At 39.1% G+C, this 17776-nt stretch overlaps 1 protein-coding gene across 2 annotated transcripts in view; it reads left to right on the forward strand.

Moving 5' to 3' along the window:
• The window catches only part of MAGI3 (membrane associated guanylate kinase, WW and PDZ domain containing 3), a 244627-nt gene that overhangs the window by 161635 nt on the left and 65216 nt on the right, over positions 1 to 17776 (forward strand). For both annotated transcript variants that reach the window (XM_027058313.2, XM_027058315.2), the window contains exons 4-6: positions 4894 to 5103; positions 11307 to 11481; positions 15094 to 15173. In XM_027058313.2, coding sequence (XP_026914114.2) covers positions 4894 to 5103; positions 11307 to 11481; positions 15094 to 15173 — 465 coding nt within the window. The remainder of the gene's footprint in view (positions 1 to 4893; positions 5104 to 11306; positions 11482 to 15093; positions 15174 to 17776) is intronic.

A 17776-nucleotide genomic window follows, 5' to 3' on the forward strand; every position in this document is an offset into this window, starting at 1 on the left:
TAAGGTGGCCTGTGAAGGCTTCTGAGAGAAAGTGACCACTGCCGTTTTATATTTTTATGCAAATAGCCTGTTCTCATTCACCTCCCTCTTAGTGGCAACCAGACTGATGTGTTTAATATGTATGCTTTTGTTTGTATGCATTCTTGCAAAATGTGTATTGTGCACCTCGTGTGCGTGCATTTATTATTTGCATGCATTTACTCTTTATTATTCTAGATCTCATTCAGTTTTTAACGGTTTTCAGTTGTTTCTATGTTTTCTGGGTTCACCCATGTTGCTAATTCATTGCTGTCTTCACCACCGCACAGTACTCCAGGTTGTGAATCCACGGCATTTTACTTAACCCCTCTCCCCAGTGATTGACTTCCAGATTGCTTCCAATCTCCCCCGCCACCACGGATAAAGCTGTGACACCCTTTTTCCTAGACCTGTGTGAGTGTGTCTGTGGCATACGTACCCAGGGGCAGAACTGTGGGGTTTTAGGGGCTGTCTGTACTCGCTCTGGTAAAGGGGTTGAGGTAGCTCTGCCCCTGCATCGCCGGTCGGTTCCTGCAGCAGCATCAGTAAGGACTCCACTTCCTCACCATCCGGCTTCAGAATTTTGCCAGTCTGATGGTTGTGGAAGTGCTATCTCCTTTAAATTCAAGTTTCTCTGGTAGTCAGAGAGTTTGAGCGTCTCTTCATATGCCTATTAGTAATTGCCTTTTCGTTTGTTTTTTTCAAGTGAGATCTCCGTTTGCAGACATTTCTTAGATATTTAGATATTTATTTAGAATTAATTCCTTATTGGTTATAGAGGTTTTCTCCCATTCTGGCACCTGATAAGCTTGTCCTGTGTTGCTTCATTAAACAGAAATCCTTAATTTTTTTTTAATTTTTTTTAACGTTTATTTATTTTTGAGACAGAGAGAGACAGAGCATGACCGGGGGAGGGTCAGAGGGAGAGGGAGACACAGAATCTGAAACAGGCTCCAGGCTCTGAGCGGTCAGCACAGAGCCCAACGCGGGGCTTGAACGCACAGACTGCGAGATCATGACCTGAGCCAAAGTCAGGTCGCTTTTTAGAGAATGGAAGAGGGGCAGAAGGAGAGAGAACCCCAAGCAGGCTCCCTGCTGATAGCGCAGAGCCTATTGTGGGGCTCAGACCCAAGAACTGTGAGATCGTGAGCTGAACTGAAATCAACAGTCGGATGCTTAACTCACTGTGCCACCCAGTCTTCCAGAAATCCTTAATTTTTATGTATGAGATTTATCACTGTTTCTCTTAGGATCTGTGCTTTAGAAGTTTTAAGAATTCCTCTGGGGACGCCTGGGTGACTCAGTCAGTTGAGCTTCAAACTCTTTTGATCTTGGCTCAGGTCATGATCATGAGCTCGAGCTCTGTATCAGCTTCTGTGCGGACAGCACAGAGCCTGCTTGGGATTCTCCCTCTCTTTCCCTGTCTCTGCCCCTCCCCTGTGCTTGCTCACACGTGCACTCTCTCTCTCTCAAAATAAAGAAACATGAAAAAAAAAAGAAGTCCTTCTCCGCCCTTACATCACAAAGACATTCTCCTTTATTTCCCTCTGTTAAGTATAACAACATGGGATCTGGCAGTGTGGCATATTACATATTACTAATTGCTGTGTGCTGAATTCAAAGGAAATGCAAATTGAAATGCTCCATTTCACATCCATCAGATTGACAAAAATCTTAAAGTCTGATAATTGTGGGAAGTGGAAACTCCCATATACTGCTGGCAAGAGTATAAAATGATATAATCCCCTTTTGGGGAGCATCTTGGTAATAGCTGGTAAATTTGAAGATGCACTTAACTCTGAACCCAGCAGTTCCCTCTTTAGATGCCTGCACTAGAGAAATCCTTACCTCTGTGCGTATGTAGTCACATGCCGGAATGGTCATTATAGCATTAATTTGAAACAGTGAGAGAATGGAAACAACTGTGTTTGAGTAGGGGAGTTAATGAGATGCGCTTTAATTTTTCATGAAAATGGACTATTATACAGCAGTTAAATAGACTTGAATCTACATGTATGAACAGGAATAAGTCCTAGAAATACAATTGTATAAAAAGAAAGATGCAAAAGAATACATACAGTATACCATTTATTTTTAAAAAGATACGAAATGTGATAAAAACCTTTATGAAGCTTTTACAGAAACATTGGTATCTATATATTATGTGTGCATGTACATGCATCCTAGTTGTACATAGTGTGCAGGGGAATAACACATACCAACTTCAGGACAGCTCAAGGAGAGCACGGGAAGGACTGAGACAGGAAGTTAGGGCTTTAATTGAATATGTGACCATATATGCAAGTCCTTAAAGAGGGATAAAAGGGAGACCTGAAAGGCAAGTTAAGTAAATAAGGATACTTCTAATACACTTGTCTGTGTTTTTGTGTGTATTTAAAATATTTAATAGTTGATAATTCCATTTGAAAAATTTTTAAAAACCTTCAGAAAAGAAAAAAGACGGGGGGCGGAAACCTTCCAAAACAGCTTCAAAAAGCTGAAAACCTTTCTCTGATAATAACTATAGTAGGATTCACAAATGTAGTCATTTTTACGCCTTGCTGTATCTGAAATCTTGCTATTTACCAACCACTCAAGAAAAATAGATCTAATTTCCTTATGAGCAACACTAGTTTTCTTTTTTAATCTAAGTCCAATAATCATGTTTAAATAAGGCAACTGCCAGAATTTATTATGAAGTCCTAAAATCTTCATGATCATGGGTAGCAATCTCAATATCGCAAATTTGTCTGATTTCACCCAGGAAGACAGTTAAACTTCCTTGGGTGGGGTAGTAATTACTAAGTCTACACAGTAACATGTGTGTCTAGCATTTTTACTACAACTACCGTCCTTAGAGAAGTGGAGTTTTGATTTTTGCCACGGCATGTCCAAATTCCTGGGCAGCATGATTGGGGGACACTGTGCAGGAGAAATTGAAATCCTGGGGCATCCTCCTTCTCCTCCACCAGACTTCTCTTTGGGATGTTTCTGTGCCCTCTGCCCCAGAGAAGCGTGAGCTGGCCTGTTCGTTGAGTCTTTGCTTTATTACTCGTGGCCCAGAAAGTTCGCAGAGACCTCCTCTGAGCCTTTTAATATGAATCTTTGCATCCATCTACATGATAGGAATAACACCATTTCAAACATGGATTTGGAAGCAAGGGAGTTATTGAGTGGGAGAGATAAGAGGTAGTTGATAAGTGTTTTGGTTTGATTTCATTGTTTTGTCTTGAATATTTTAATGACAATTACCACTCTAAGTCAGATTTCCAAAGAATTTATCTTAATGCTTTCTCCTCAAGGCACACACTACTGAAGGTAAACTTATTTGTAGATTTGCCTCGGTTTTATGGTGAACAACCTATGCTTTTTTCATCTAGGACAAATAATTCATTATATACCCCATTCATTTACTTTATGTGATGAGTGTCATAATTGCCTGCTTAAAGAACGCCTGGCTGGCTCAGTTGGTTAAGTGTCCAACTTCAACTCAGGTCATGATCTCACGGTTTGTGGGCTTGAGCCCTGCATCGGGTTCTGTGCTGACAGCTCAGAGCCTGGAGCCTGCTTTGAATTCTGTGTCTCCCCCTCTCTCTGCCCCTCCCATGCTCATGCTTTGTCTCTCTCTGTCTCCCAATAATAAATAAACATTCTTAAAAAACTAAAAAAAAATAATAATTGCCTGCTTAAGAGCCCAGGAATTTGATTAGAAGATGTGATTTTTAAAATATATACAGTGAGTATTTTATTCCCTAACCATATTTATCTTCCTAGAGCATTGGCATGGTGGCTGATAAAAGGTCAAAACTAGCAGGAGCCACAAACTATTCATGTAGTTAGACCTTTTGAGTGGTTTTCCATTGTATTTGCCCGCCTACTGGGAATTGCATGACAAATTAAGATACTCAGTTGTTTTCATTCTACTCTGGAACATTTATATTTACTGCAAAAATTCCTGATCCTCAAGACTTAGAATATTAAAGTATTTCTTTCTTTCCTGAGAGTAAGCCAATATTGAATTATGCTAATAATGTCTCTGTTCAATAAATTGTCAAATAAAATAATATAATTAGAATGCTCAGAGAACCTAAAAATTACTTTTACATAAACAGCCTACATTTCAACACACACTGGTTAGTTCTCAGCTTTATCCTTTACCCACATATTTCCTCGTTTTACCAAAATAGTTCATTATGTTGCACATCAGAACAAAATTATTTGAGTTAGTTTTCTCTTCCTTTACTCCCACTTCTTATGCCAATTAGTCTTACACAAGAGCATTGATGCATTTAAATTCACAAACGAGGCCCTAATTTAGATCCCATGCAAAGCCAGCCCTGTAGGAATAAATAAACTATGTACATGAAGTCAACTTCCTATCCTTAGTACAAACAGTATTAAAAAGTTAGATAATGTTAGGAGTGCCTGGGTGGCTCAGTCGGTTAAGTGTCTGACTTGGGCTCAGGTCAAAATCTCGTGGTTTGTGAGTTCGGGTCTCATGTCAGGTTCTGTGCTGACAGCTCAGAGCCTGGCGCCTGTTTCAGATTCTATGTCTCCCTCTTCCTCTGCCCCTCCTTTGCTCGTGCTCTCTCTCTCTCTCTCTCACTGTCTCAAAAATAACATTAAAATTTTTTTTTCTTTAAGTTAGATAATGTTAGAAAATACATGGTAAAGGGCTTTTGAAAAATTAGGTCTTTCTGTTCTTTCTCCCTCCTCCACTCCTAAGAAGAAGTGTTTTGGCTTCCTTTTGGCCAATGGTGATCAATTAGAAGCCTCAGTATGAGATATCAGGGCAGAGACATACGCTGGATCATGTAGTTCTGACTCTCAATTCAACATCAGTTCTTTCAGCTGCTATTACTTTGTCCATTTCAGGAAACTTCTATGGAACTCCCAAACCTCCAGCAGAACCCAGCCCTTTCCAGCCAGATCCAGTTGATCAGGTCCTCTTTGATAATGAGTTTGACACAGAATCCCAAAGAAAGCGAACCACATCTGTCAGCAAGATGGAGAGAATGGACAGCTCTCTTCCTGAAGAGGAAGAAGATGAGGACAAGGAAGCTATTAACGGCAGCGGAAATGCGGGTTTGTAAATAGATGAGTCACTTCTAACTGATCTTCCGTATTGACTTTAACGTGATACTGAATTAGAAGTAGTAAAATCTATCGGAAAGTCTGTGTAGAGCAGGTGATGCAATTCTAATTTTTTTCTAAAAGGTTGTGTATGGAACCATCTGGCAGCCATCTAATAGGCTGAAGTGAGTTGTACCAAGTGGAAGTTTGGATAAGTCAATAATAAGCTGTCATTACTAATAACATGATATGCCATTACCCTGCGACTTGAAATATTTGAGGCTCCAAGATATGGGAATCCTGTTGGCGTGAGTCCTACTTTATGGGATAAAAACAAAATGTAGTTTTAAGACTCAGCCTTCAACTAAAAATGCAGGGGGTCAGAAACATGCCAGTAAAAATTACCTGAAAGATTTGTTAGCAATATGTTGAATTTAAATTCTTAATCACCCAAAGAAAATTTCCAAACCTGACTCTCTTATTTTTCATTAAATGCAAAACCAACAGATATTTAGTGGTGGAGAATCTTTTGAGCACCCCTAACTAATGTGGTTGCTTAGGAGATTCTTACCCTGCTAATTGAGAGTAGAAGTGGGAAGCCACAGAATTACAGCAGAACTAATTTTAGTGCTATTTATTACAATATTTTTATTCAAAACACTAGAATATGAGCTTCATAAGGGCTGGAAGGTTTGCATGCATCATTGTTGTATCCCTTGCACCATGAACCGTGCCTGGCACAAAGTAGGAACTAAAAAAGTATTTTATTGATACCCAGTAAACGAATGAATTTGATCACATCCCCAAATTTGCAGAACCCATTACCATATTATTTTCCCAAAGCCTCTGATGTTTTTACCCATCATCTACTAAAATTTGCTGCATATATTGTATTGACTGTCTTAATATATTCATTTGTGTCCTCCAGAGTGTGAGTTCTGTTTTATTGTCCTAACATCTCATGTAGTTATGCCACATAATATGTTTGACATTAATGACCCCAGTATATTTGGGTGTAGAGACTGAAAACAGGTCTAAAAAGGTTTAGGTGAATTCATGTCTAATTCTTTAGCGGATGTTAAGGGAACTTATCATACTCTAAGGGGAGCATTGCTCTCCCACAAAATTAAGTCTGTTAACATTTTTAAATGTTTGAGACTGGGATTAGAGACCATGAACCTATCCCAATATAGGAACTTCTGTGTTCTTAATTTGAGGGGGAGAAATGTTCTGTTTTTACTCCTTTACGTTTATTTATTTTTTGAGAGACACAGAGAGACAGAGCACAAGTTGGGGAGGGGCGGAGAGAGAAGGAGACAGAATCCGAAGCAGGCTCCGGGCTCTGAGCTGTCAGCACAGAGCCCGATGAGGGGCTCGAACTCACAAATCGTGAGATCGTGACCTGAGCCGAAGTCGAACACTTAACTGACTGAGCCACCCAGGCGCCCCCTGTTTTTACTTCTAATGAAGAGCCTTTTGGTGACCACTGCAGTTCCTCTAGAGAGAAGCCTGTCTGTAACCTTCATCGTTTTATGCTTGTCATGGAAGCCAGTTGTTAAACCAGATGTTACTAACTTTTTGATGGTAATGTTTGGGGCGCTTGGGTGGCTCAGTCAATTAAGTGTCTGACTTCGGCTCAGGTTATGATCTCATGGTCTGTGGGTTCGAGCCCCGCAGCAGGCTCTGTGCTGACAGCTCAGTCTGGAGCCTGCTTCGGATTCTGTGTCTCCCTCTCTCCGACCCTCCCCGCTCATGCTCTCTCTCTCCTTCAAAAATAAATAAACATTAAAAAAAATTTTTTTTTCAATAGTAAATAAAGGGAGTATATCCAAGAGTGGGAGGCAGTTTGTATACTATCACTTGTATGTGGATACCATAGGACACTTCCCCTGGATTATACACTTCTTTGTAAGAGAAAATATTCAGAATATTTTAATGAAAAAACAATAAAAGTCATGACGAAAAAGCCTTGGTCTTTTCTGAATTAATACTAACCGTAGTTGTTCACTTACTGAAAGTTGCAGAAATGTGCATTTGTGTGTTGCGATTGGGAACTAGAACTCCTGCCTTAAAAAATTGACAATTTGAGGGGAGGTAAGTAGAGAGAGACTAGGTAAAGATTTATTTGTGTATATACCAATATGTACATTATTTTGTTTAACTTATTTTAAAGTTTATTTATTTACTTAGCACAAATGGGGAAGGGGCATAGAGAGAGGGAGAGAATCCCAAGCAGGCGCTGCAGTGTCAATGCAGAGCGCGACATGGGGCTCGATCTTGTGAACCGCGTGAGATCCTGACCTGATCTGAAATCAAGAGTCAGACGTTCAACCGACTGAGCCACCTAGGCGCCCCCCCCCAAAACAATGTTGTATATTATTTTATATATTGCTGAAGAATTAATGTAAGAATGCTGATATACCCATGTAGGATGACATATGTTATGTAATAATGCTAACATTTTTTTTCTAAGGTGTTTACTATATGAACAGTATTTTCAAGTCATTGGCTATTAAGCAAACTCCTTTCCACAGTCACTTTGAACCATAATCAGAAAAGTATTAGAGATCATAGATTTGCTTTTGCCTTTCTGCAAAATACTTCTATCCCAGGAATGTAACTCTCTTTCAGATTGATTTCCACATTGAGTGAGTTTTAATTTCTGTCACTTTTTTTTTTTTTTTGCCTGGAGAATGAATCCTGTGTTTTATTAAAACTATGCATTCAACAAATATTTATTGAGCACCTGCTAGGCTAAGTGCTAGGCATTTTTCTAACAGCTAGAAATAAAATACCGAACAAAACAGACAAAAGCCCCTGTCTTTATGAACTTTGCCTTCTAGTGGGAAGAGACAGAATTATCCAACATAGATGAATAGCATATATTAGAGAGTGCTAAAGAGAAAAAGCAGAGGGGGAAAAGGATAAAAGATAGTGGTGACCAAAGTTTGTGGTTTTAAATAGAGCGGCAGAAAAGATCTCACTGAGAAGAGGACTTTGAAAGAAGTGGGGGTGTAAGCTCAAAATATCTGGGAGAAAAACATCCCAGCCAGAGGGAATTCTTAATACAAATACCCTGAGGTGGGAGTATACCTGGAATATTCCGACAAAGGCAAGAAGACCAATATAGTTGGATACAGTGTGGACAGTGCATTATATGTGTTGGATGCGAGTGATGGAAGGGAATAAAATAGTAAGCAGTGAAGTCAGTCAGATAATGGTTGGGGGATGTGGAAACGTGTATTACATACGATCTTATAGGTCATTGGAAGAATTTGGCTTTTTTAAAAAAAGAATTTGCTTTTTATTTTGAGATGAGAAACCACTTAGGGATTTGAGTAGAAGCATAACTGGATAAAACAGATTTTAGTAAACTCATTCTTGCTTCGCATTGAAAATAGGCAGTAGGATGATGCGTCTGGGTGGCTCAGTTGCTTAAGTGTCTGACTTTTGATTTTGGCCCAGGTCATGATCTCACGGTTGTGAGAGCGAGCCCTGCATCAGACTCCACACTGAGCAGGGAGCCTTCTTGGGATTCACTCTCTCCCACTCCCTCTGCCCCTCCCCTGCTCTCACCCTCTAAAGAAATGAAATAAAATAGAATTAAATTAAATTAAAGAAAACAGGCAGTAGGAGGGCATGGGCATGAACAGCGATGCTAGTTAAGAGGTTGTAATTTAAGTGAGAAATATTGGTTTGAACCTGATTAAAGCGTGACAGGTAGGAAGTGGCCTGAGCCACTTACAAATGAGTAACATTTGCCGACAGACTGGATATGAGGCCCAAGAGAACAAAGATCATTTCATGGGTTTTAGATTGAATATCTGGAAGAATGGAGTTGCATTTATTGAGATGAGGTAGATTTAAAGAGGAGTCAGTTTGGGTTGGCAAAGGGTGTTAGGGGCTCACACTGGGGTATTTGAGCTTGAGATGCTCACTAGACAGCCAGATGGAAATGTCATGTTTGAGCTTGGATTTAAAGGTCTATGGCTGGTCTGAAGATGCATATGCGGACATCATCAGCATACGGCGTGTAGAGCTGTCATTGTAGAGTAATGACACTGAATGAGATCCACAAGAGAGTAAGTATAGAAAGAGAAGAGAAAAGGTCCAAAGACTGAACCCTGAAAAGGCCTCTAATACATGGAGCTCGGGGAGACTGAGAAAAGCCAGTGAGATAGAAAGTACACCAGGAGGGTAGAGTGTCCTGGAAGCCAGGGAAAGAGAATGATAAACTCTCAGATGCCACTGATAGCTCACATAAGATGGTCACTGAGAATTGATCATTGGATTTAGCTGTGTGCAGGAAACAAAGTCATCCAAATGAGATTAGGGATAAGGGAGAAGTAATGGTAGATTTAAGGAGAAGGAGGGTATGAAATGGTTATCTGGGAGAGTGGCAGAGTGAATGGACTAAAATTTCCTGTGATTATCATACATCGTTAAATGCCCTCTTGAGCTTAGTGGTCATAAATCAAAAGTGAACTAGTTAGTGTTGCCTGTATTCAGCTACATGTGCTGCTGTAGAGCAGGGGGAAAGATTTAAGCAGAGTTATTATTGTTCAGCTGGGCATGTATGATGAAGTAAGGTTGAGGCAAAGGAATCAGTAGTGTTTGTTTGCAAGGGAGCGATTATCATGCTTGATCATGGAATTTCAGTTACATGAGTAGGGCAATGAAGATACGATGAGGGACAGTGAAAGGTGGTAGGTAGTATTAATGGATTATAGAACTCGTTTGGATAAAGGACAGTTGGAGTAGAAGTACTACATGTAATGATACCTAAAGGCTCTTCTAAGATTCTTGATTCCAAGGCATTGCCTGCAGTTTGGAGTTGTTATCTCATAAGTCTAGAAATGAGGTTTAAGTGCATGAATTGTGAATTCCCTAGACAGTAACCAAATTTTATTCTTACTTACGTTATGGACTCTGGGACTCTAAAAGGACTTTAATATTACCAACAGAATTACATTTAGCAATAGGAACTCGGTTGAGTGTAATTAAAAAAAAAACTAGTATTATTTTAAAGACCTGTGTTAAATGTGTATGAGACAGATTGGTATAGCTGTTAAGAGCGTGAACCACTTAGATTTGAAACCCAACTTTGTTTTTGTTTTTGTTTTTGCAGTTTGTCAAATACTCTTCTTTTTTTTTTTCAATATATGAAATTTATTGTCAAATTGGTTTCCATGCAACACCCAGTGCTCATCCCAAAAGGTGCCCTCCTCAATACTCATCACCCACCCTGCCCTCCCTCCCACCCCCCATCAACCCTCAGTTTGTTCTCAGTTTTTAAGAGTCTCTTATGCTTTGGCTCTCTCCCACTCTAACCTCTTTTTTTTTCCTTCCCCTCCCCCATGGGTTTCTCTTAAGTTTCTCAGGATCCACCTAAGAGTGAAAACGTGGTATCTGTCTTTCTCTGTATGGCTTATTTCACTTAGCATCACACTTTCCAGTTCCATCCACGTTGCTACAAAAGGCCATATTTCATTCTTTCTCATTACCACGTAGTACTTCATTGTGTATATAAACCACAATTTCTTCCCCATTCATCAGTTGATGGACATTTAGGCTCTTACCATAATTTGGCTATTGTTGAGAGTGCTGCTATAAACATTGGGGTACAAGTGCCCCTATGCATCAGCACTCCTGTATCCCTTGGGTAAATTCCTAGCAGTGCTATTGCTGTGAAACCCAACTTTGCTATCGTTAGCTGCTTGACCTTGACTGAAACCTCACTGTGCCTTAGTGTCCTCATCTATAATCTGTAAAACAGAATAGGAGGGATAAATAGTATAATAAATATAATTAATATTGATAAATTATTAGAATTAGTAAATAATAAACAGGGTTGCTGTGAAGATTATGAGTTAAACTAGAGCCTGGAATTATAAAAGGACAGCATAAGAGCCACTGCAGCTGCTGTTGCTGATAGTACTGTGACAGATATGTATTCACTATGTACTGAATTGATTCCAGTGTTATTTTTTGCTTCTTTCCCAGACGACATCAGAGATGCTATCCTGGGTTAATGTCACTTAGCAAATGAAAAAAATTTAGTATGTTTGTCACTTCAAAAATTTTACAGCCGAACATGGACATATTATACAAGGAAATTTGCGGTGAATGTTTGGCATTTTGTCAGAAGTGCAGAGAGCTGTCTGAAGAGAATGTAACTTTACCTACTTTGCACACTGTTCTGTTTTGAATGGCAGAAAACAGAGAGAGGCATTCTGAGTCCTCTGATTGGATGAAGACTGTCCCGAGTTATAACCAAACAAATAGCTCCATGGACTTCAGAAATTATATGATGAGAGATGAGAACCTGGAACCACTGCCCAAAAACTGGGAAATGGCCTACACCGACACGGGGATGATCTACTTCATTGAGTAAGCAAATGTCTGTATCTCTTCTAACATGCCCCGTCACTGTGAGGCTTGTCTTAACATTGTTAAATTCTCATTTCACAAGGCTTCCATTTCTTTTATATTTCTTTAAAAAGATTGGGGCGCCTGGGTGGTTCAGCCAGTTGAGCATCTGACTTCAGCTCAGATCATGATCTCCCGGTTTGTGAGTTCAGGCCCCCTATTGGGCTCTGTGCTGACAGCTCGGAGCCTGGAGCCTGCTTCAGATTCTGTGTCTCCTTCTCTGTCTGCCCCTCCCAACTCCTGCTCTGTCTCTCTCAAAAATAAATAAACATTAAAAAAATATATTTTTTTTCATACAAGGAACAGTTGATCCTAAATCTGATGATTTCCCTGGATGATATTTCATTTTTATTTGACTTGGATAAAGGAATAGTGTATTTGACTTCTGGTTTTTTAAAAACAAGAGGATTAAAAACAGGTTTGTCACGAATAATGAAAAATGTAGGAATGAAGAGTATTTTGCCTGGCTGTTTTTTAAACTTTTGGTAGATTGGCTAACTTAACTTAATGAGCATTTCAAGAGTTACCATCATCTGGAGGGAGGACATATTTATTATCTGAGCTTAATATTTTCAGTTCTAGATGCATTCAGGCAGTGTAGTTGAATAATATAGGAGGGAACCATCACTGATCCTCAGACTAGTTGGTACAATATAAATTGATAAAGCCTAATTTATGAGAAAGCACTATTAATATAAAATATATTTATAGAGATATAGAACCACATGTATTTGATCAACCTAAAATTTTATATGGTTTAGACCAGAGAATAATATAATAAATGATTTTTATATCATCAGTATGAATAAATGATTTTTTGGAAGTTTCATTGTGAAGCATTTTTATGTTCTAACGCAGCTGTCATTCTCATCTTTAAAATAATTTGCCCAGAGGTAGAATATGAATGCAGTGAAGTTATAGAGTATAACAGTTAAGTAACAGTTAAAATATTGAGGGCTGGATACTGCAGTCAAGGACCATGTACTTAAAAATGAATTAGGAGTGGGAGACTTGAATCTGTTTCTTCATTTGGTCCCAAATTCCACATCCTTCCCATAGAATGAGCATCTTGCTTTACCAAGGAGATTTTAGTATTTAAAACATGTAGATTTTGTGTGTATTGTATTGTTTTTACCAATATGGTGCATTATTACTTACATTATACACTTACATAAACGTTAATGACAAGGATTATGCAGAATAGAAAAAATCAGGTATATTCTTCTCTGTGGATAATTTAAGGGGTTTTTCAAGGGTAATTTAAACTTTGGACTTTCATTATGATTTTAGAAATAAATCCCCAAGTAAGTTGTAGAGTCATTAGAAGAGGCTAGAGTATCTTTAGAAGCAGCGTATGAGACCTTGAATCTGACAGTACTTTATCCTGCAAATGGGGATAAAGTAGTAGATTACAGAGAGGGGAGAGAATTTATAAAAGAAATGCCTTTATGGTTGAATATTATTAAAATACATTAAAGACCTAAATATAAGACCCGAAACTATAAAACTCCTAGAAGACACAGGGGCAAGGTTTCATGGCATTGACTTTGGCAAGGACCTCTTGGATATGACACAAAAACTGCAGACAACAAAAGCAGAAGTAGACGAATGGGACTTCATCAAACTTAAAAACTATGCAGCAAAGGGAAGCAATCAACGAGTGAAAAAGCAACCTGCAGGATACGAGAAAATATTTGCAAACCACATATCTGATTAAGGGTTCATAACCGCAAGATAGCCAAATATTATTTGCTGCTACACAAAGCTCTTTTGTTTGCTATAGCTAATGTATTTGATCTGTCTTACTGCTGCTATTAAATCATGCATCTGTAAGAAAAGAATATTAATCTAGGTCTGTAGCTTTTAGCTGTCATATTTTAGGGATAGCTCCTACAGGCATTTCTTCACCTTGGGAAATACTGGGTAAAGTCCTAGGAGATTGCCTACATTTGCTAACTTAGCAATAAACATTTGGGGTCCTTGGAACCAAAGTGTTAAGCTTTTCTCAAGTAACAGTTGTGACTTTGGTCTAGCAAGATACATGCATGATTTTTTTTTTCCCTAACAATCTACATGCTGCTAAGCCTCTTTGGAGTCCTGATCCTTTTCATGTTGCTAAAATCTATTTAACTGGCTTGAGTGTGGAGAAACCATCTCTTTGACAGAATGGGTAACACAGTCTTTCTAGAAACAACCCCAGTTTCTCTGATTCGATTATCCATTATTCAGCACACCCAAGTGTTTCTACCACAGTCTACCAGCTGCTGTCATACCTGGCAATGTGTAAGAAGGGGTTGTACACAGCCCTGGTTAGCTCAGGAGTTAGGAAAGGCATAGAAGATATGATTAATTCCCTGAAACCGTTGGCTTAATTTCCTAAGAGTAATTAACATACAGATTAGGGAGTTTATCTCATTATAAAGACATCAAGGAATGATATTCTCATACTACTTTGATAATAACTTCAATTTACATTTTGTTGTCTTCCCGTATAATTTCCTCCAGTTATTTCTTTCTTTAATATCCGCCTATTTCAGATGTTTAAACTATAACACTGTTTGTCTACACAGCAGTGCGATGGTTTGGGTTTAGAATTAGTATCTGCTGAATGGTGGCATTGCTCTTGGAAAGCGTCTGTGGCCTGCTTTCTAAAAAGGAATGTGTGTGAGGGATAGATGGGGGGAGTCTTTTGGTTCCTGCTTTCTTTTTTCTATTCAGCGTATGATCCATACCGATGAAAACTTTGTTTTGTAGAGTAGAGTTTAACTAACTATACCCATCATTTTGTTTTTTTCCAACGTTTATTTATTTTTGGGACAGAGAGAGACAGAGCATGAACAGGGGAGGGGCAGAGAGAGAGGGAGACACAGAATCGGAAACAGGCTCCAGGCTCTGAGCCATCAGCCCAGAGCCTGACGCGGGGCTCGAACTCACGGACTGCGAGATCGTGACCTGGCTGAAGTTGGACGCTTAACTGACTGCGCCACCCAGGCGCCCCTATACCCATCATTTTTACTTGCATGTCGCAGAAAGATGCTTGGAAACTTTTTATTTTGTTAAACTCTTATTTTAAAGAGCCCTTTTGAGGGCAGCGAATCTGTCTGTTCATCACTATCTTCCCAGCTCTCAGCACAGTGCCCACACATCACAGGTACTCAAGAAATACGGTGTTCTTTTGAAGGGAGGGAGGGAGGAATTCAGCCAGCACCAAACAAGGGTTTTAGTGCAGCTTTTTCGACTGGATGGATAATGCACAGGATGGGGCTATGTCCCCACCCTTTGAAACATTTCTGACTGCTTAAATAAGCATCTGGTAGCCTGTACTTGGAATTTCACCCCTTCCCTACAGTCGTCTTTCTCAAATTAGTACCTCTGGCATTACCTTCCCTTTATGGCAATTTCAAAGTAGCAGACTGAGAAAGTAGGATTATCGAATCCGAGGTGTACAAACAGAGCCTGGCGGAGAGATAAATGTGCAAACATCATACCTTTTAGTCACTTTTGATCTTTGCTTTTGAAATACTTTTCTCCCTCTTTATTTTACTGTTTCTAACTGAAATCTTTATTCTGCAGCCACAATACGAAGACAACCACCTGGTTGGATCCTCGTCTTTGTAAGAAAGCCAAAGCCCCTGAAGACTGTGAAGATGGAGGTAGAGATTCAGAAATCTTTTATACTGTACTTATCCTCTTAATCCCGCGTTGTTCTTCTTGCTTAGTGACTTTTCCAAAACCCTAAAAACCATAATGTGCAGAAGCACATAACCAGTGGGTGGATATCATACTCAGCTGACCCTGATAATTATGTCATTGCATCTAATTTTATGAGAGACTTTATTTCTCTCTTTTTGAGGATTATACAGTGAAATCTTTTTTGAAAGTCTTAATAAAAATACATCGCCCTTTGTTTTACATTTGTTTTAAAGACAAATTTTAAAATTTCTAAACAAGTATTTTCATAAATTAGATACATTCTCCACCACAGGGTAGCTTCATCATGGCTGTTGAACCTTCAAAAATATATTTAATTTAGTATCACTAGGACAGATATGCTATTATTTATGGCTACTCTTTCATTCAGTTTTTTAAATTTTTTTTTTAATGTTTATTTTTTTGAGAGGGAGCCTGAGCAGGGGAGGGGCAGAGAGAGGGAGACACAGAATCAGAAGCAGGCTCCAGTCTCCAAGCTGTCAGCACAGAGCCTGATGTGGGGCTCGAACTTAGGAAACCTGAGCTGAAATCAGATGCTTAACCGACTGAGCCACCCACGTGCCTCGGCTAATCTTTCATTTAGACTGTCAGTAGCAACTCAATGAAAGTCTCTAATGTACCCCAACCTGCCACTCCTGCCCACACACAATTTTTACTGCTTAGTAGAAAGATTTCTCTAAGAATTCTTAGATAATAATGCTTGCCTGTCTTATGTGTATTACACAGTGTCTAATAGTCTAGTCTTATACATAAATATAGAATTTACCCCAACCAAAATTGTTTGCTATCCCTTCTTGAATATAGAGTGAGGATGAATAAAATTTGCATTCATTTTATATCACTGCATCAGAAATTTTTTACCTTGGTTAAAAAAATAAAGGTGCCTTTTTTACCTAAAAGGTAATTACCTTTATTACCTAAAAGGTACCTATTATTACCTTGGTTAAAAAAATAAAGGTGCTATGGGGTGCCTGGGCGGCTCAGTCAGTTAAGCATCTGACTTGGGTTCAGGTCATGATCTCATGGCTCATGGGTTCGAGCCCCATGTTAGGCTCTGTGCTGACAGCTCAGAGCCTGGAACCTGTTTCAGATTCTGTGTCTCTCTCTTCTCTCTGCCCCTCCCCTGCTCATGCTCTATCTCTCTCTCCTTCAAAAATAAATAAACATTAAAAAAAAGATGAATGGCTAAGAATGAGGTTCAGATAGTCCTCCTATAGATTGAACTCCAGTCTATTAAAAAAAAAAGTTACAGGGGCGCCTGGGTGGCGCAGTCGGTTAAGCGTCCGACTTCAGCCAGGTCACGATCTCGCGGTCCGTGAGTTCGAGCCCCGCGTCAGGTTCTGGGCTGATGGCTTGGAGCCTGGAGCCTGTTTCCGATTCTGTGTCTCCCTCTCTCTCTGCGCCTCCCCCGTTCATGCTCTGTCTCTCTCTGTCCCAAAAATAAATAAACGTTGAAAAAAATAAAAAAAAAAAAGTTACACATTTCATTCAGCATGATTGCAATATTAAAAGTTTTTCTAGGAACAACCAATTGAAAAATGGAATTATTTTAAAATTGTTTGCAATGATATAAAGAAAAATTACCTTGGAGCAAATCTACTAAAGATGTACAAACCTACTGAAAGACGCACGAGAGAAACTGAAAACTACAAAACATCCCTGCAAGAACTTAATGAAGACTTAAATAATTAAGGAGATACACTGTGTTCATAGACTGAATGACACAGTATTGTTAATGATGTTCATTTTCCCTAAATGGTATCTAGATTCCATACAATCCCAATAAAAATCCTGTAAGTCTGTCTTAAAGAAATTGACAGGCCAGTTCTAAAATACATATAGAAATACAAGGCCCCAGTTAGCCAAATAGTCTTAAAAAGGGCAGAGGTAAGGGACGTAGGCAACCAGATTTGAAGAGTTAGTATAAAGCTCAATAATCAAGGCTGTGTGGTATTGACACAGGATAGACAAGCAGACCATTGGAACAGAGCAGAGCATTCAGAAATAGATGCACAATATGTGATCACTTAAACTGCATCCCAGGTGCCAATCAATTCAATATAAGAGGAGGATCTTTATCAAGTGGTGCTGGGAAAACTGTATATTCATGAGGAAAAATGAACTTCAACTATACCTGACTCCATACACAAAAATCACTTTCAGATGAATCAAAGACCCAATCATAAAAGCTAGAACCATGAAGCTTTTAGAGGAAAATTTAGGAGAATATTTTCATAACTTTGGGATTAGCAAAGATTTCTTATACAGACCACAAAAAACATGAGCCATAAAAGAAGAACTTGAGGGACACATGGGTGGCTCAGTCAGTTAAATGTCCAGCTCTTGATCTCAACTCAGGTTTTGATCGTAGTGTCATGAGTTCAGGCCCTGTGTTGGGCTTCATGCTGGGTATGGTGCCTACTTAAAAAAAGACAAAAAGTAAAACTTGATAAGTAGGACTTAATAAAAATTTAAAATTTTTATTCATCAAAAGACACCATTAAGAAAATGAATAGTCAAAGCCCCAGGTTTTGCAATATGTATC

This window comes from Acinonyx jubatus, chromosome C1 (assembly GCF_027475565.1).
Source record: "Acinonyx jubatus isolate Ajub_Pintada_27869175 chromosome C1, VMU_Ajub_asm_v1.0, whole genome shotgun sequence".
NCBI lineage: Eukaryota > Metazoa > Chordata > Mammalia > Carnivora > Felidae > Acinonyx > Acinonyx jubatus.